General features: G+C 35.4%; 1 protein-coding gene across 3 annotated transcripts in view; it reads left to right on the plus strand.

The window, feature by feature from the left end:
* HEATR5B (HEAT repeat containing 5B) overlaps positions 1 to 17,136 on the plus strand; it is a 92,089-nt gene that overhangs the window by 29,390 nt on the left and 45,563 nt on the right. For all 3 annotated transcript variants that reach the window (XM_082427603.1, XM_082427604.1, XM_082427602.1), the window contains exons 17-21: positions 2,345 to 2,450; positions 3,957 to 4,147; positions 6,811 to 6,970; positions 10,457 to 10,646; positions 13,522 to 13,691. In XM_082427603.1, coding sequence (XP_082283729.1) covers positions 2,345 to 2,450; positions 3,957 to 4,147; positions 6,811 to 6,970; positions 10,457 to 10,646; positions 13,522 to 13,691 — 817 coding nt within the window. The remainder of the gene's footprint in view (positions 1 to 2,344; positions 2,451 to 3,956; positions 4,148 to 6,810; positions 6,971 to 10,456; positions 10,647 to 13,521; positions 13,692 to 17,136) is intronic.

Here is a 17,136-nt window from a genome sequence, read left to right on the forward strand (position 1 = left end):
TTGACCCCATGTACTAGCATATGATATCCACTGTATTGTGGACTCGGTCTTAAACAACAAAATTTTCATTATAGTAGTTTGTTTGCCAGTTTATAAGTAGGTTAGCCTGTATCTTTAATTAGGGACATCAGTTTTCCAAGTCTTGTTACTGAGGAATTAAATGAGTGAGAAGTCTACTCCCTAATATGACATTTGTCAGATGGTTAAAGTCTGGAACTTGGAACACTAAAGTAACTGATTCTTTTTTTAATAGGAGCATTTTAGTTTGCTATAGTTTATGTCCACAGACACCATACTTAACTTAGTAAGCATTTTATATATTTACAGTGATTTTCCCAAAAGAAGGAGTAAAAATGAATTAATACAAGACCTTCACAGATAGTTCAGGTTTTACACACTATGCCTTAAAAACATTGTTGTATTTGTATAGAAAAGATAGCATATCTTTACATATGTAGGTTAGTTGATTAATTGCTTTTTAATTTGAGGGGAAAATTTTAAATATGAAATTTTACTTTATCCAGATATCTTTAAGAACATTTGGTTGCCACATAAATGTTAAAGACCGTTAAAGGTGAAAAAATCTTATAAGGCATCTACTTTAATGGCCTTGTTTTAAATCTAAAGAAATCTAGGTCTCAGAGTTCGTGGTTTGTCAGAAATTATACAGCTAGTTATGAGACCTGTAACTAGAATCCAGGATTATCTTAACTTTTTTTTTTTTTTAATAAATTTATTTATTTATTTATGGCTGCGTTGGGTCTTCGTTGCTGCGTGCGGGCTCTCTCTAGTTGACGCGAGCAGGGACCACTCTTCGTTGTGGTACGCAGGCTTCTCGTTGCGGTGGCTTCTCTTGTTGCAGAGCACGGGCTCTAGGCGCGTGGGCTTCAGTAATTGTGGCTCGCGGGCTCTAGGGTGCAGGCTCAGTAGTTGTGGCACACGGGCTTAGTTGCTCCGTGGCATGTGGGATCTTCCCGGACCAGGGCTCAAACCCGTGTCTCCTGCGTTGGCAGGCAGATTCTTAACCACTGTGCCACCAGGGAAGTCCTCTTAACTTTATTAAATCACTTTTGTGGAACCAGATGAAGTAAAAATAGGTAAGTTCTATTAAAAGTAAAATATGTAACATAAATATCCAGGGATGGAGGAATCAGTGAATAAATTATGGAAAGTTGATAGGCTGGAATACATTTTACAGAGACAATGTTTTGATATTAGAAAATGCTCATTATACAGTGTTAAATGAAGAAGGTAAAAGGCAAGAAGTGATCCCAGTTTGATATTTTAAAATATGTGAAAATGTTCAATGGTTATTTCTACGTAGTAACTTTTTGTTAATATTTTTCAAATTAAAAGAAATATTTTATAGTAAGGAAAAAAATTTGTTTAAGTTATGTATTTGAGGTCAGTTATAGGCACATGATGTTTGATGGCCATGTTGGAGACCATGTGTGTCTTTTCAGGTGTGTGCTTGAAACCAGTGGGGACAGTGCCCTGCTTCTTCAGCATAGATGTGGATCTGTGTCAGAGAGGTGTACAAGTGTCAGCTTTAGCCCCAAGTACCTCTAACTGGAGTTCCTGCTGGAGGCTAGATGGTTTCTTCCTATGTGATTTTTGAAGAATGCTTTGACCTGAGACCCATGGCCTTTTATAATTGAGCATAAATCCTTCCAGTGAAATTTCCCTAGATTCCTTTGCCCCACCTCTTTTCTTTGTAGAAGAATCTGATATGACCTCATTCTCTTTAATCAGAATAGTCTCAAATGGCTGTGATTTGGGGAAGAGGGATAACTGTCTCATTTTAAAAATTTGAAACAATAAACCAACCAATTCACCTCTGATTTTTCACATTTAACAAAATTGACCAAAGCTAAGTTTTTTCAAAAAAATCTCCCAATTAGCTTCTAAAGATAGGACACGAGGTACTATTTTCTTCTATGTGTGAGAGTATTTTTTAAAAAGAAAAAAACTATGCCACATTTTAAGATTTCCAACTTAAAAATCTTCCACAGAGATGCGCAATTAATGATTGTTATTCAGGAAACCTTGAGCACCTACTTTATGCCAGGCGCTTTGTTGCACATTGAAGACCACTGAAGTTATGACATTATTTTGCTGATTGAAACTTAATATTAGTCCCTTGTGTTGTGCCAGCTAGTAGTTCATGTCCGTATATTAATTCAGAAGGAGGAGATCCGGTTTAGACCAGGGAATGAAATGAAAAGAGATAGCATGGGGCATTATTTGTTAAACAGTCAGCTTATACCCTTCTTCTTATCTCTGTGTTTTGGGCCATGTTTGAATAAAAAGTATTGCTAATGTGGTCTTTATTCTATTGTTACAGATTACAGATGCTGGATCACTTTGCCGAATGTGTTAAACAAGCCAAAGGTGTTCGCCAGCAGGCTGTGCAGCTTAATATCTTTACAGCTGTTCTTAGTGCACTAAAGGTATTTACTTTTAAAACATAGCAAATATTCTGAACTAGGATTTTAATTAATACCTTTAATATAGTAATTCAGACATAACTAGACTATTACGTTTATATGTATAGCTCTGGATAACCGTGCCTTTATATTATTTCATTTAAATTACTAGAAACTTTATCTTAGGCTCATTGTAATTAAATAAGTATTTTGTATTTTAGTAATATTAAAATTCATATTTTGATTCGATACCTCAAATTTTACAAGTGCTGATAACATTCAGAATTTTCAAACATGTCTGACTAATGAAATTTGGTATTCTATTGAAGGCTAACTAGATAAAGCTTAAGTTTGATTTGTGGTTTAGACCATAAAGCAGGAGAGGCTATGTTTGTTACGTAGTTAAAAGAGTGCTGCATTTAGAGATTGTGTTCTGGTTTAGCTACTCAATAGGTTTCTGTCTTGTGTAGTTCCTTTAGCCTTTTTTAAACCTCAGATTCTACATGTATGAAGTGAAATAACAAATATTTTGCTTATCTCTCAGAGTTCATGTACTGTACTATGCAGCTTATAGCCTCTCATGATGTATTTGAAAAGTCATATTATTCAGCACTAAGCTTATTATAAGATATCACTGCTTTAAAAGGGCAACAAGTACAAGTGTTTAAATGGGCATGAATTAAATCACATTTTGTAAACTTCAGGGAAAAGGGATGTAGGCATTGGTTATACAAATAAAGGTTTGTACCATTTATATAATCATTAGTATATGCCCTTTTTAGAGACCATCAGCTACCAACATCTGAGTTTTTTAAAAAAAGAGCGGGGTGGTCATGGTTTCTCTCAGTGGTTGGAAGATTGGTTAACAGCTGTAATATTGCTGTACAGTATGCGTTTCTTCATATATGTGCTCACTAATGCCTCCGCTGTAGTTAACATTTTCCCTAGGTACCATGACTTATATTTTTGGTCTCAAGTAAGTAATTTAAGTTCCAGGACAGTAAGTGTAACTAGAAGAGAGATATTAACATTTAGTATGATGAACATTCATACTGATTCAGTTCAACATTCAGTTACTGATTATTCTTACCTCATTTTGTCTTTAGGTATGTATTGGATATACTCTTTATGACATAATTATCGCCTCTGGCATTTTTATATAAATGTATCAAAGTTTCATGTTCATGAGGCCTTTTCCTTCCTTAAAGTTATAACGATAAATTTCAGTCAGTTAAATAACAGTTGATTTAATACTACAGTGTCCTTTATGTATAAAAACAACTTTTAAGTATTTGTCTTTGGATAGAGACACTCCCAGGGATTGTTGGTTTTAGGGCTGATTCAACTATAACTATGTTATGTATCATGTTGTGAAATCCTGTTTAGGAAGGTGATTACTGTCAGTCTAACATGTATTAACTCTAGGCATAGTATATGCATGGGAAAGTTGGCTGAAGAAAATAATGTGTGAAGATATATGTATATTTACAAAGATTGCAGTCCTTTTTTTTTTTTTTTAAATAACCATAGGGCCTGGCTGAAAACAAAAGTACTTTAGGACCTGAGGAAGTTCGTAAATCTGCTCTGACACTAGTTATGGGGGCCCTTGACAACCCAAACCCCATCTTAAGATGTGCAGCGGGGGAGGCTCTTGGAAGAATGGCTCAGGTGGTTGGAGAAGCAACTTTCATTGCTAGAATGGCCCAATATAGCTTTGACAAGTAAGTGGGTCTCTCTATCAACAAGTACTTTTCTCTCATAGGCAAAAAAGACGTCTTTTAAGTTATCAGTGATTATTAACTGGACTGTATATTTTCCACATGGTGTGTGGTGCAGGTTTCTGTTTCAGCTCTTGAATGTTACATAACGGAATCAAGAGGATTGTTAATGAGGGCATCTCTTAGTTATGTGTAGTTTGCTCTGAAGTCCTTTTCTCTTATCTCTGCCCTCCCACACACCCCACCATTATTCTTTCTGTTAATTTTCACTTTTTGGGATAAGCCATTCTTTGTCTAACTACTACCAAGTTTATCATTTCTTAAATTATCCCTGAAACAGGGGATACATTTAGCATTAGCTTTTAAGAATTTCTTGGCAATATTAATTTAAAAGAGTGATCTCAGAGATCCAAATAAGTATGATTAAGATGATAAATGCAGTTATTAGTGACTGTTGATTGTTAATCAAGTACTTGAAGTAGAGCAGTTGAAAATCAAGAGTGGTCAAGAATTAACACTTGAGTTATGTAAATTAATCATTCTTAAGTATTGTATATTTTGAGGATTAATTGTACCAAACTATATCATAATTATTAACAGGAGAGAGGTTGGGAGAAGCAGTGGTTGTGAAGTAGTGGTTCGGAAGAAGTATTTTCTGAACTCTTGCGTATCTGAGGACGGCTGTCCTTGTCTTCACACACAGTGGCAGTTTGGCTGGTTTAGGGTGATGCCCCAGTGTATTGTTTGACTCACTAAGGATAATATGAGCAGGCAGAATGTAGCTAAACTATTCCCAGACTCTTAATCTTCTGCAGGATGACTTTGCTTATTTTCTAGCAATAGATTAACTTTGCCTTTTCCAAGTGTCTCTCATTAATCCTGAAATCAACTTTTGTTAAAGATTTTTTAAAAGTTAGAACCAGTCTTAGCTACCTGTTCCATGGTTTGGCTCTGTTAATAATAGGTAAAATAAGAGTGTATTTCTTTGGAAAACTCTTGACTGGTTAATTTTTCTTTAGTTACAAGTGATTTTAATTTATAAGTGCTTCAATACCTATAGGAGTATTTATTTTATACTTATTCTGGTAAAACACAAGGACATTTCATTCATATTCATACCTGTCTGGTTAATGGTTTGCAAGTGTTCTCAGTGCTTAGTTTCATTAGCTTTTCTAAATAATTTATTATGATCTGAAATTAATTATTACATAGATTTTGTTACCTGTTTTTTTCACATTTTAAGTTATCTGAAATTGGGATTTGTCTTAAAATCTCTAAGAAATGTCACAATTATTTGGCAGCATTTTTTTCTTTTATACTGTTATATAAAATAATGGTACATTAAGAAAAATCTGTGGTATCTCAGATTTGATAAAATCTGGTTCTATTTTGAAAAAGCTTCAATATCCTGCAACTTCATTATATCAGAGTGTTTTTTATCAGCATTATCTCTTGCTGATATAATATCCAACTATGAAAAGCCAAATCACCTATACATACAGATCTGTCAGCTGTTTTTGCACGTTAAAATCATATGCCATCTTAGCATTAAGACTGGAATCATTCCTATAAACCGTTCTCAGTTAATAGGGAGTAACTCAATTGCTTAAGACCCAGTTCAGATAAAAATAAAAACCATTACTGGTTAAATTAGTTTCCATTCAAATTGAAAATCACTCTGAGACCCCTGGGAAAGTATATATATGATATATTCTTATATCTTAGATTACTTACTTTATTGAATAGATGACTATCACTGAGAAAATTGGCTCAGCTTTTTTTTAGCTCACTGAAATGAACTCTGAAAAGTAACAATATGAAGGAAGCTTTCTAATCTGTATAAGGCTTTTTAGAATTCACAGGTTGCATTCATTCTTCTTTCATTCCTCAAAACAACTGCTATATAGGAGTAATGATAATGTTCATTTTACAGATGGAGAAACTGAGGCATAGAGAGAGAGAGATCACTTATCCAAGGATATAGTATATTAGAAATACTGCTAAGGATGGACTTAGTTCACTTCCTTCATTACTACATTTCTTAATGTCTGTTCCATCGTGACAGCACTTAGAGTTTTTCTTTCTTTGCTATAGGCAAACTGACCAGCCAGAGTCTTGGTGATAGTTTTTCATATCTTGGCTTTATTTCATTTTTATGAGTTTGTGACAGAAGTTTGATCATGGATGGCTTATTGAGAGTTATAATACAGTTTGAAAATGCAACCAAAGTTGCTTTCTAGCCTCCTTTGTTATTTTAGGAGTTTTGTTCTTAGTGGTATTTTAATGTTTTCTAGTAGTAACTGACTATGTTGGTGCCTGATTATGAGTCAGTCTTTTTGTCTTATTTGTCTTTTATTTAAAACACCAATGGTAAAAATACATTTCAAATGGCTCTTGTCTTTTCAAGGAATAATTAATATTAAAAGCTGTGAAGTTGTAGGTCCTCTTTCATATTTCTCTAAAGGTAGGCTTTCTTCCGTGAAATGTATGACTTTAACCAGTTTAAAGTAAATCTCTAACTCTTGTTAGTGAGTAGAGAAAGAAGTAATAAAGATTGTAATCTTTTCTGATTTCCAGAATAAATCCCTTTTATTGTGTGATTCATAAGCTTGTTATTGCCATAGGGAAATAGAAGAAACAATCCCTGAAGCATAACTCTTTTCCAGATTGAAATCAGCTCGAGATGTTGTATCCAGAACTGGCCATTCTTTGGCTCTGGGCTGTTTGCATCGTTATGTTGGTGGTATCGGCTCAGGACAACATCTGAAGACCAGCGTCAGCATTTTATTGGCTCTAGCACAGGATGGGACATCCTCTGAAGTCCAGGTATAATATGGATTTGTTTATTATGAAATTTTTTTTTTTGATGAATTTATTTATTTATTTATTTATTTATTTTGGTTGTGTTGGGTGTCATTGCTGCACGCGGGCTTTCTCTAGTTGTGGCGAGCAGGGACTACTCTTTGTTGAGGTGTGTGGGCTTCTCATTGTGGTGGCTTCTCTTGTTGCAGAGCATGGGCTCTGGGTGTGCAGGCTTCAGTAGTTGTGGCTCACGGGCTTAGTTGCTCCGCGGCATGTGGGATCTTCCCGGACCAGGGCTCGAACCCATGTCCCCTGCATTGGCAGGTGGATTCTTAACCACTGTATCACGAGGGAAGCCCTATTATGAAATTTTAAAATATTATTTTTAGGAAAATTATTTGTAAAAATAGTAATGATTCTGATGGGCTGTTAGGAAAAATGTCTTAGGGTCTTTCTCTGTCATTTTGCTTTATGAGTGTATAACAGGATTTTGTATCTGAACCTAATCCTAAAGTTTTTCTTATTCTGGGAGTTTAACGCATTCACAACATTCCTTGAAACATGGTTTCTTTTTATTATTTATTATCCTTTGTACATGTTTCCTCTTCTTTGTATTTCCTTATGTTTGTTGGATGATCAAATTTCTTTTAATAACAGTCTTCTCTCTCTTCTCTAATACCCTAACCCAGGTACAGTGTTGTTTGCTGAATCTTCAGGTGTACTCCTTGAATTTCTTTTTTTCTCTCTCCTTAGATATTTTATACAAAAATAGGTATAACTACAATAAGAGGCAAGAACTTCACGTGTGTGAAAATATCCTATACTCTTGATTTGCCATTTCCCAGTGATGCACCTAAAAATATTGAGTATATGAAACCAATAGCATTCAGCTCGCCAGCTTCATATTGGGACTCAGAAGCTGGAAGAGACAAGTTTGATTGCCATTGCTGCCTGTCATTAGTTTGTTAATAAATGGGTTCCTTCACCATAAGAAAAGAATGCAAAATCCACCAGAGACTTCTTAGTCTACAGGCTTAGTTTGCCTTTGACTTCTTGGTAAAGGTTTCCAGCTGTGTAAAGCACAAAAGTCCCAAAAGGACTAAAATCAAAAATGAACTAATGTTGCTCCTAAAGAGGTGCTATGCTGTTTTTTTTTTAATGCTGTTTCCACAGTAATCTGGAAGAAAAGAACACAACTGTGAAATTGTTTTACCTAAGAAGTTGTTGCTTTCTTCTTTTATGTCAACGAGTAGGTGCTAGTTTTCTTTCCTTTGTCTTCACCTTTTTCTCAACCCTCTCTTGCTTTTATTTCTTAAAACCACACTCCTGTAAGTGACTGCTTCACATGATTCTTTTTCTATGACATGACATCTTACTGTAATGTGGACCACTTATATTCCCTCAGAGCTTCTGTTTCAGCTCACATCTGCACAAGAATAGTATGGTAGCATTCTTCAGTTTTCTCTAAAGTCTCTTCTGTTATAAGAATCCTAACTCAAAAATTATACTTCCCAGTCAAATTATTGTATACATATATTTAGTTGTAATTACTAGAGATTTGGTCTTCAATAATGTTTTCTTTTTTGTATCCTCAACTCCTGTCTTGAGATCTTTGTTCTTATTTTATTTTTACTTGATAGGAAAACTTCCTTTAGCAATAATAATCTTAGAAAGGGTCGTTGACTGGTGTGCTTTCTGATTCCTTGCATATCTAAAAAAAAAAAGGCTTTATTCTGTCTTCAAATTTGAATGATATTTGGGTTGGGTATACTGTTCCTGGCACACAGTCCTTTTTTTCATTATTCTTAAATGTTTCAGTATTATTTGTGTTGCATCTAAGAGGCTAATAGTAGCTTAATTTTTTAAGTTAAATTTCCATAGATATTAACATCTCAGTTTTTCATCAGCTATCTATAAAAACTTTCAAATATGTTCTTTAAGAAGTAAAAGATAACATATAAGCCAATAATCAAAACAACTGATGTGCAAATACTCTAAAGTTTCTCTGCAGTGTGGCTTTGAATATTCAGATATAAAACTTTAATGATGCATTCATTTTCTTCTTTTACACAGCGCATATATTTCACACGCCCAAAAGACATTGGTTTATGTAATAAATTTCTGAATTAATGATGCTTATGGACATCGTAGCTATCTTTTTCCCCATCTTTTTATTGCTAAGAAACTTATCTGAAATAGGTCTGTATGTTTGTAACCTTATATTTTGGTTTCACAGTGTGTAAGAATTTTTCTCTCTATCCTTGCAGCTTAGAAATTCCATCAAGTTCTATATAAGTTTATCTTTTCTTTTTCTCTTTCTGGTACTTATTTATATATTGAGTCTCTTGTCTTTATCCTCATTATTTTAATTTTTTTGTATTTTCACTGTGGGTTGCAGGATAATCTTCCATTTGAACTTCAAGGTAATGATTTTTGTATTTAACAATAATTCTTTTTTTTCCAGTTTTCTACTGAACAATTTAATATAAATACTGGGTGTGTGTTTGTTTTTTTAAAACATTTCTGGAATCTCCTTTGTGCTTTAATTATTTACCTTAAAAATCCTTATGATAGTTTTATTAAAATACTTTCTTTTGTTTCTTCCATTAATTTTTTTCTCCAGAATGTGTATTCTGGCTTTCCTCCCTCAAGCTGTTATATCCCTATTACTTTTGTCAATAGGTGTGGTTTCTACACATAACTGTCCAACTCAGGTTGCTAAATTCCCTAGGATTGGAGTAGATTGACAGGTAATAGAAATTAAGGTATGGATTTTTTTTCTACCATGTTGGTAAGTTGGGAAACTTCTCTGTTGAGACCTCTCTGTCCTCAGCCCAGTAGTGCAGCTCTCCTTTGGGGCTGCCAACAGCAAAAATAAAAGGTTCGTTCTTTAACAGGTGGATGTGGGCAGCTTAAAGGACTTTGCGTTTTCTTAAGCCTGTGCTGATTACAGTACATTGCTCTAGGTTAGTTTTGCAAATACTATTAGCCACTAAGATTATTTGTGCTTAGTAAACAAAAATTTGGGCCTGAAATGGTTTGATGCACTTGAGGAACTGTTTTGTGAATGTCATTGCTCGAGAAATAGATCTGAGTACAGAGCATTGTTTTATTTCAGACTAGTTTCTTAGTAAAACTCCAACAATACAGGCAATAAAGATATATTTGATGTCCATAGCAACCACTAAATCGAACACTTATTATATCAGTCATTGTTTTTTGGAAGTATGAAATACATGTACATTATAACAGAAAAATGAGTTCATCAACAAAACTTTTTTTCTGACACTCAAAGCCACACTACAGAGAAACTGTAGACATAGCATTTGTACATCAGTGGCTTTGGTTATTAGCTACTGGTAGCTTATGTGCTACCTTTTATTTCTTAAGGAATATATTCCTGGATTATTGATTAAAAATTATGATGTTGGTGTTTATGAAAATTTAAGTTAAATATCAATTCAGTATACTCTATTACTTACAATAAAATAAAATCATATTTTATTCCAGACTTGGTCCCTTCATTCACTTGCTCTGATAGTGGATTCTAGTGGCCCAATGTATCGTGGATATGTGGAGCCAACATTATCTCTAGTTCTTACCTTGCTGTTGACAGTTCCACCCTCCCATACAGAAGTTCATCAGTGTTTGGGTAGATGTTTGGGTGCTATAATAACTACTGTTGGCCCTGAACTACAAGGTGAGTAAATTCATCTTAAACTAAAGGGACTAGACAGATAATTACTGTCTTTCAACTTCCTGAATGTCACCATAATGTTGCCTAAAGAAATCTTATAATAATAATAATAATTACTATGTATTGAATGCTTGCAATTTACTGAACACCTGGAACTCTGCTTTTTACATGTGCTATTTTATTTAATCCCTGCAACAAACCTGTGATGTGAAGGTGATTTTTGAAGTTATGAGTAGAGAAAACATCTAAGTGAAATGTTACTTGGAGCCCCTTGAAGTCAAAGATAAAAGTGGAGTTCCTTTGGCCTGGAGTGCCATACAATTGTCTTCATGGACTTTAGCTTCACTTTTTTTTTTAACTCTAAGGAAGATAATATTATCTAGTTTTTCTCTGAGGAAGTAAGCTCAGAGAAGATAAGTAACTCAGCTAAGGAGTAGCAGATTTGTGATCCTAAGGCCCATATTCTTACCATGCACTTCCACTGAAATAATTCTACTAATGGTTAAATTAAACACTCAGGTAAGAAAATTACTGTGAATTTATGCAAAATATATAAGCCACTTTCAGAGCATTCCTTTTTTTCCCCTACCATTTATTAAATCTTTCAATGGATCAAGCTTTTTAAATTTATTTTTATTTATTTATTTTTGACTGTGTTGGGTCTTCATTTCTGTGCGAGGGCTTTCTCTAGTTGTGGCAAGCGGGGGCCACTCTTCATCGCGGTGCGCGGGCCTCTCACTATTGTGGCCTCTCGTTGCGAAGCACAGGCTCCAGACACGCAGGCTCAGTAGTTGTGGCTCACGGGCCTAGTTGCTCCGCGGCATGTGGGATCTTCCCAGACCAGGGCTTGAACCCGTGTCCCCTGCATTAGCAGGCAGATTCTCAACCAAGGTGCCACCAGGGAAACCCTGGATCAAGCTTTTTATTTATATTACCTCACTTAATTCTGACAGCAGTCCTGATAAAGGTATATCTCTCTGTTTTACAGATGAAATACTGAGGCTGAGAGAGGTCCAAGGTTTATATATATATATATATATATATATATATATATATATATATATATATATATATATATATATATATATATATATACGTATAGCCAATGAGTAGTTGGAATCAGAGGTGAAGCTCAGATAAATTTCTTTTGCCTGTATTCTTAATCAGTATGCTATATGTTGCCTCCATTCGGACAGATATTTTAAAAAAAGACGGAAGTGAAAAAAGAAAAGATCTTAAGGATGAATGGTAGGAATTGAAAAAATGTGTTTTAGACATGTCTCTATCTTGGACTCAGTGTCCTCTTTGAGAAAAGTTGATAGTTCTTTCTTCCAGTGAATATCACAAGGATGAAGAGAGAATAAATATGTGCCTTTGATTAAGTGTAGGTGTTTACCAAGTACTTTCTGATGAGGCAGTGTGTATTTCAGACTAGAATGTGACTCTTGTGTGAGTCTATGATTTCCTTGTTTGGTCTCTGTTGTATATAAAATTATTTTGCATTGGTAAAAATTTTAAAGCACTTATATTTGGCAATTAAGACATTTTAATCTAGACAGTATATAATACTGCAATTTATTTTTCCTACCTTTTTAAAAATTGCCGTTAATCTTTTTTTTTTTTTTTTTAAGAAGTAAAACTTTATTCAGAGATGAGCCATTAATCTTGTTCGGAAAATAGGATTTGTCGTTATTATATAATAGTTGTGGTATTATTGTTTGAACAGAGAATCAAATACAACGATGGGTTTAAAAGAGAATATAGTTTATCAGGGGATAAATGTAAAGTTAGCTAAATCTAAGAAAGATGCATTATCATCATTCATAAGCAGTTGTGTTTTGAAATCATTTGTATGGATTTTGCAGAATTTTTGTTTTCAAAACAGTCTGAATAGTAATCAGAAATATTTATTTATCTTAAAAGTGACTCCTTTTTTTATTTTGATGAAGTATAGTTGACATGCAATATTATATTCGTTTCAGGTGTACAGCTGACATTTATATGTATTATGAATTGATCACCACATTACGTCTAATAACCATCTGTCATTGTGTAAAGTTATTATATTATTCACTGTATTCCCTATGCTGTACATTACATCCTTTAAAAAGTGACTTCCTGGGGAATTCCCCGGTGGTCCAGAGGTTGTTAGGACTCCTAGTTCTCGCTGCTAGGGGCCCGGGTTGGATCCCTGGTCGGGGAACTAAGATCCCGCAAGCCGTGCAGCATGGCCAAAAAAATAGAATAGAATAAAATCTTCCTTTTTTAAGGTTGGCTTTCAAGGAAAGGAATTTCTGGGATGACTTTCTTATAACAGGGAATAGGCAGGATAGGCAGATTAACTATGGACCATGGGCCGAATCTGCTCAGATGCCTGGTTTTTTTGGTCCTTTTTTTTTTTAAGAGCCCATGAGGTAAGAATGGTTTTAACATTTTTAAATGGTTATATAGGCACTTACATAATAGAGTAGTGTGGATTTTGCCTCTTGGCTAGCACAGTAAAAAATATTTACTTCTGGCCCTTTAAAGAAAAGTTTGCTGACTTCTGTTCTGTAGGATTTTATTTGCTTGATAAAATGTATGCTGTCAAAATGTAAGGGGAAAAAAAGTAAGGGCATTTCTTATAGTGCTTATTGGTTTAACGATTGCAGTACCAAACCTAACCATAGAGCAAACATACTAGTTAATGTTAATTCAACAGTTATTCTTTTTTTTTTAATTGAAGGACAGTTGATTTACAGTGTTGTATTAATTTCAGGTGTACTTTTTTGTTTGTTTAGAAAGAGGGGTTATTTAGAAGATAATTATTTTCTAGGGATATTTTTGGTGCTACTAATAAAGTCATTGTACTTTATGTTGTCTTTGACTTTGCTTCTAGGGAATGGAGCAACAATATCCACAATCCGTTCTTCTTGTTTGGTGGGTTGTGCAATAACCCAGGACCATTCAGACTCTCTCGTGCAGGCAGCTGCCATATCTTGCCTTCAGCAGCTTCACATGTTTGCACCACGACATGTCAATCTATCTAGTCTCGTTCCTAGCCTTTGTGTAAGTATAAAGTTATTTCATTCATTGATTTAATTAGGGAGCCCCAAATTTGTTTCCTAAAAGATCAGACTAGGCCGAAACAAAAAACGTGTTTCCTGGGTTGTGCATTCTAGAGTTTCAGGTTAGTAGTCATTTTATGACTATTCATTTTATTCACTGATTTTCTTTTTCACCCTTTAAGAAATATTTTAATGAACTGTTTATTTCTTGGCTAAGAATGTATCATATTTTCAGTCTTTCCCACTCAGAATTTTTTTTCCTAAAGTTAGCTTGTTAACTTCTGAGGATCTGTTACTATCATCACAGTTGTTAATTGACTCACTGAACAAATATTTATTGAGAGGTTGCTATATGTCAGGAACTGTGCAAAGTACTAGGGATACATTTGTGGATGAGACAAGATGACGCCTCTGTCATAATGGAGTTTATAGTTTAAAGGGTCAACAATGATTATTTACAAATAAGTGCTACAAGAGGCTACAGGAGAGCATATAACAGGGGAGCCTATCATAACCCAGGCATTCAGAAAAGATTTCCCTGAAAAAATGATATGTAAGGTGTGAACTGTAGGTAGGATAAATAGGAGTTAGTTTGGGGAAAAGCGTGACGTTAGAGTAACAGCACTTATTTTTAGGCAGAGGGAAAAATATGTGAAAGGCCCTGAGATGAGAAGGAGGGGATGCATTTAAGGAACCTTTTAGTCAGTGTGGTTAAGGCTAAGAGAGAAGAGGGGGAGGTGGGTCATAGGGTCACAAGATGAAGCTGGACAGTTAGCCAGGTGACACATCTTGCAGACTTTCTAGATATGTTAAAACTTTGGACTTTATTCTGCAAGCGATTGGGAACCACTAGAAGGAATTCCACAGGGGAGTAACATGATCAGATTTGCACTTTTTACATTTCATTCTTCCTGCAGAGTGGCGAATGGACTCTACAGGGTAGGAATTATGGTGGTCTAGGGATGGAGAGGAAAATGACTTTTCCAGGTTAGTAGCAATGGGAATGGGGAAAAATAGATGGATTTGAGTGATATTTAGGAAAAAGGATTGATAGAATTTGTTGATTAATTAGGGGATAGAGGAAGGATGTGACCCAGGTTTCTGACTTGAGCAAAGTAATATAACTTCCTGAGATTGGCAACACTGGAATAGGAGAAGGTCTGAAAGAGTGGATATCATTAATTCAGTTTTAGACATTTGAATAGTTACATGGACCTGGAGCTCGGAAAAGAGAAGTCTGGTTGGAGAGGTTAACTTGGGAGGCATGAGCATTTAGATGGTAAAGACATAGGAGTAGATGAGATCGCCAGGGAGAGAGTGCTGAATGAGGAACCCAGCATATAAAATTTAGGAAAGGAAAAAGAGTCAGCAAAAAACATGAAAGAGCAGTCAGAGAGTTAAAAAGGAAAATAGAGGTTGTGGTGTTCACAGATGCCAGGTGGAGTAGCAGAGTGGTCAGCCATATCAAATATTGTCAAGAGATCAAATGAGATGACAGCTACAGTGTGTCCTTTGACTTCTGTCACATGGTGTCCTTAGCAAGAGCTCATCTGGTAGAGTGGTACAAACGGAAGCCCAAATATACCGGGTTAAATATGGAATATGAACAGGAACTTCTTTCCAGAAGTTTGACTGTAAAGGAGAGGACAGAGGATAGACAATAGGTCAAGTGGGTGATGGGGTCAAAAGAGATGCTTTTACTTCTACAGTAGTGAGAAGAGTGAGCGTGTTTATACGTTGACAAGATGGAGCCAGTAGGATGGGAGAGTTAAAGGTGTAGGACAGAGAGGGAATAGTTAATCCTCCAAGGTTTCCAGTGGCATAGTTTCCAGGACACAAGTAGGGGGGTATCTCTTCCAGTGCAAAATGAAGAAAGGAGGAGAGGATGAGTGTAGACACAGGTGGGTTTTGGATTTTTTGACTGGAAGTTGAGGGAGTTATTACATAATGACTGGTACTTTCTTAATCAAGTAATAGGGAAGATTAAGTTCTGTGAATGAGGGAGCAAAGAGGAGGATCAGAGGTTTGAGGAGAATGGGATGTGGGAGATGGAAGTAACTGCAGAAATAAAAGATTCTGTGATGGTTCCGAGGGTTCAGTAGAGGTTAGTGACCCTCTTCACTGGTGGGAAGGAGATGGCATGGCAGATAAAGATGAGACAGAGGGCCACTCGAGTGGCTAACTTGTTTGCACATTGCCAAATGCCCTTCGAGCTGTATTCATTACCAAATCTTTGACACTCTCTAAAAATCAGTCCACACGTGGATTCGTCCAAATTAGTGAAATCAGTGATGATTTTTATCAATTTCATGTTCATCTCTACTCAGTCATTGCCACCAGAAATGGCCATATCATGTGATACCATGTGTAATACTTAACACAAATGAAATATTTTTTTCAGCAAATGTATTAAGAGGTAAGTTTCACCATAGTAATCTTTATTAAATGATCTAAAAGTATTAAAATGTATCTAATGATAGAACTGTTCAAAATGTGCTTTTGAAAGAACAACCACCACTCTGAATTAGTGTTATTTCCCTCCTGGCAAGTGGGTGCTTTTTATACCATGTGACCAGTCATTCTCCTGTGCAGATTTATTCCACACATGGCATTTACGTCATCTGGGAAAATTACAGGAGATGTCAGCGAGAGGAAGACTTGAGTTGAATGCCCATGTCGTCAGTGACAGAGCAGGGATATCCAGTTGACCATGATATAAGTATATGGCAGGCACAGAAGGGATAGGATAGCAAGGTGACATAAAGTTTAAATAACAGAGCTTTTTATAGGAAGGTAGAGGTCTTGATGTAGGAGCAAGCAGCACACAAATTCCTAAGGTTTGTGGAATGTAAGAAAAAAAAGAAGCTTCTTAGGAAAACAATGAGGCATAATCTACAAAAAGTTGAAACTGTGCATACAGTATAACCCAGCAACTCCACTCTAAAGTAAATACCTGACAGAAATGCATGCACATGTGTGCCAAAAAACATGTACAGGAATGTTCATTGCTTGGTTATTCATACTAGCCAAAAACCAGAAACAACCTAAGTGTCCACCAATCAGCAGAGTGGATAAATAGTGATATAATTCTTCAATAAAATATTACACAACAATAAAAATGAATGAACTGTTACATGGAATCACATGGATGAATCTCACAGACATACTGCTAAAAAGAAACCAGACACAGAAGAGAACAGACTTCATGGTTCCATTTATATAAAATCCAAGAGCAAAGCTAAACCAAGCTGTACTGATGGATGTCACAGTAGATTGTGGTTATATCTAAGCAGCTAGGAAGTCTGCACGAAGCCACATATATTTTTCAAGTTTAATATGGTTTATTCCTGACATTTTGTGGATTTTACCAGGAAGTGTCAAGGGGAAGTTTTCAAACAAATACAACTTTGTTGTTACCTGGTTTACAGTGGCTGCAAGACACCATT

This window comes from Balaenoptera physalus, assembly GCF_965194825.1.
Source record: "Balaenoptera physalus genome assembly, chromosome: 15".
Taxonomy (NCBI): Eukaryota; Metazoa; Chordata; class Mammalia; order Artiodactyla; family Balaenopteridae; genus Balaenoptera; species Balaenoptera physalus.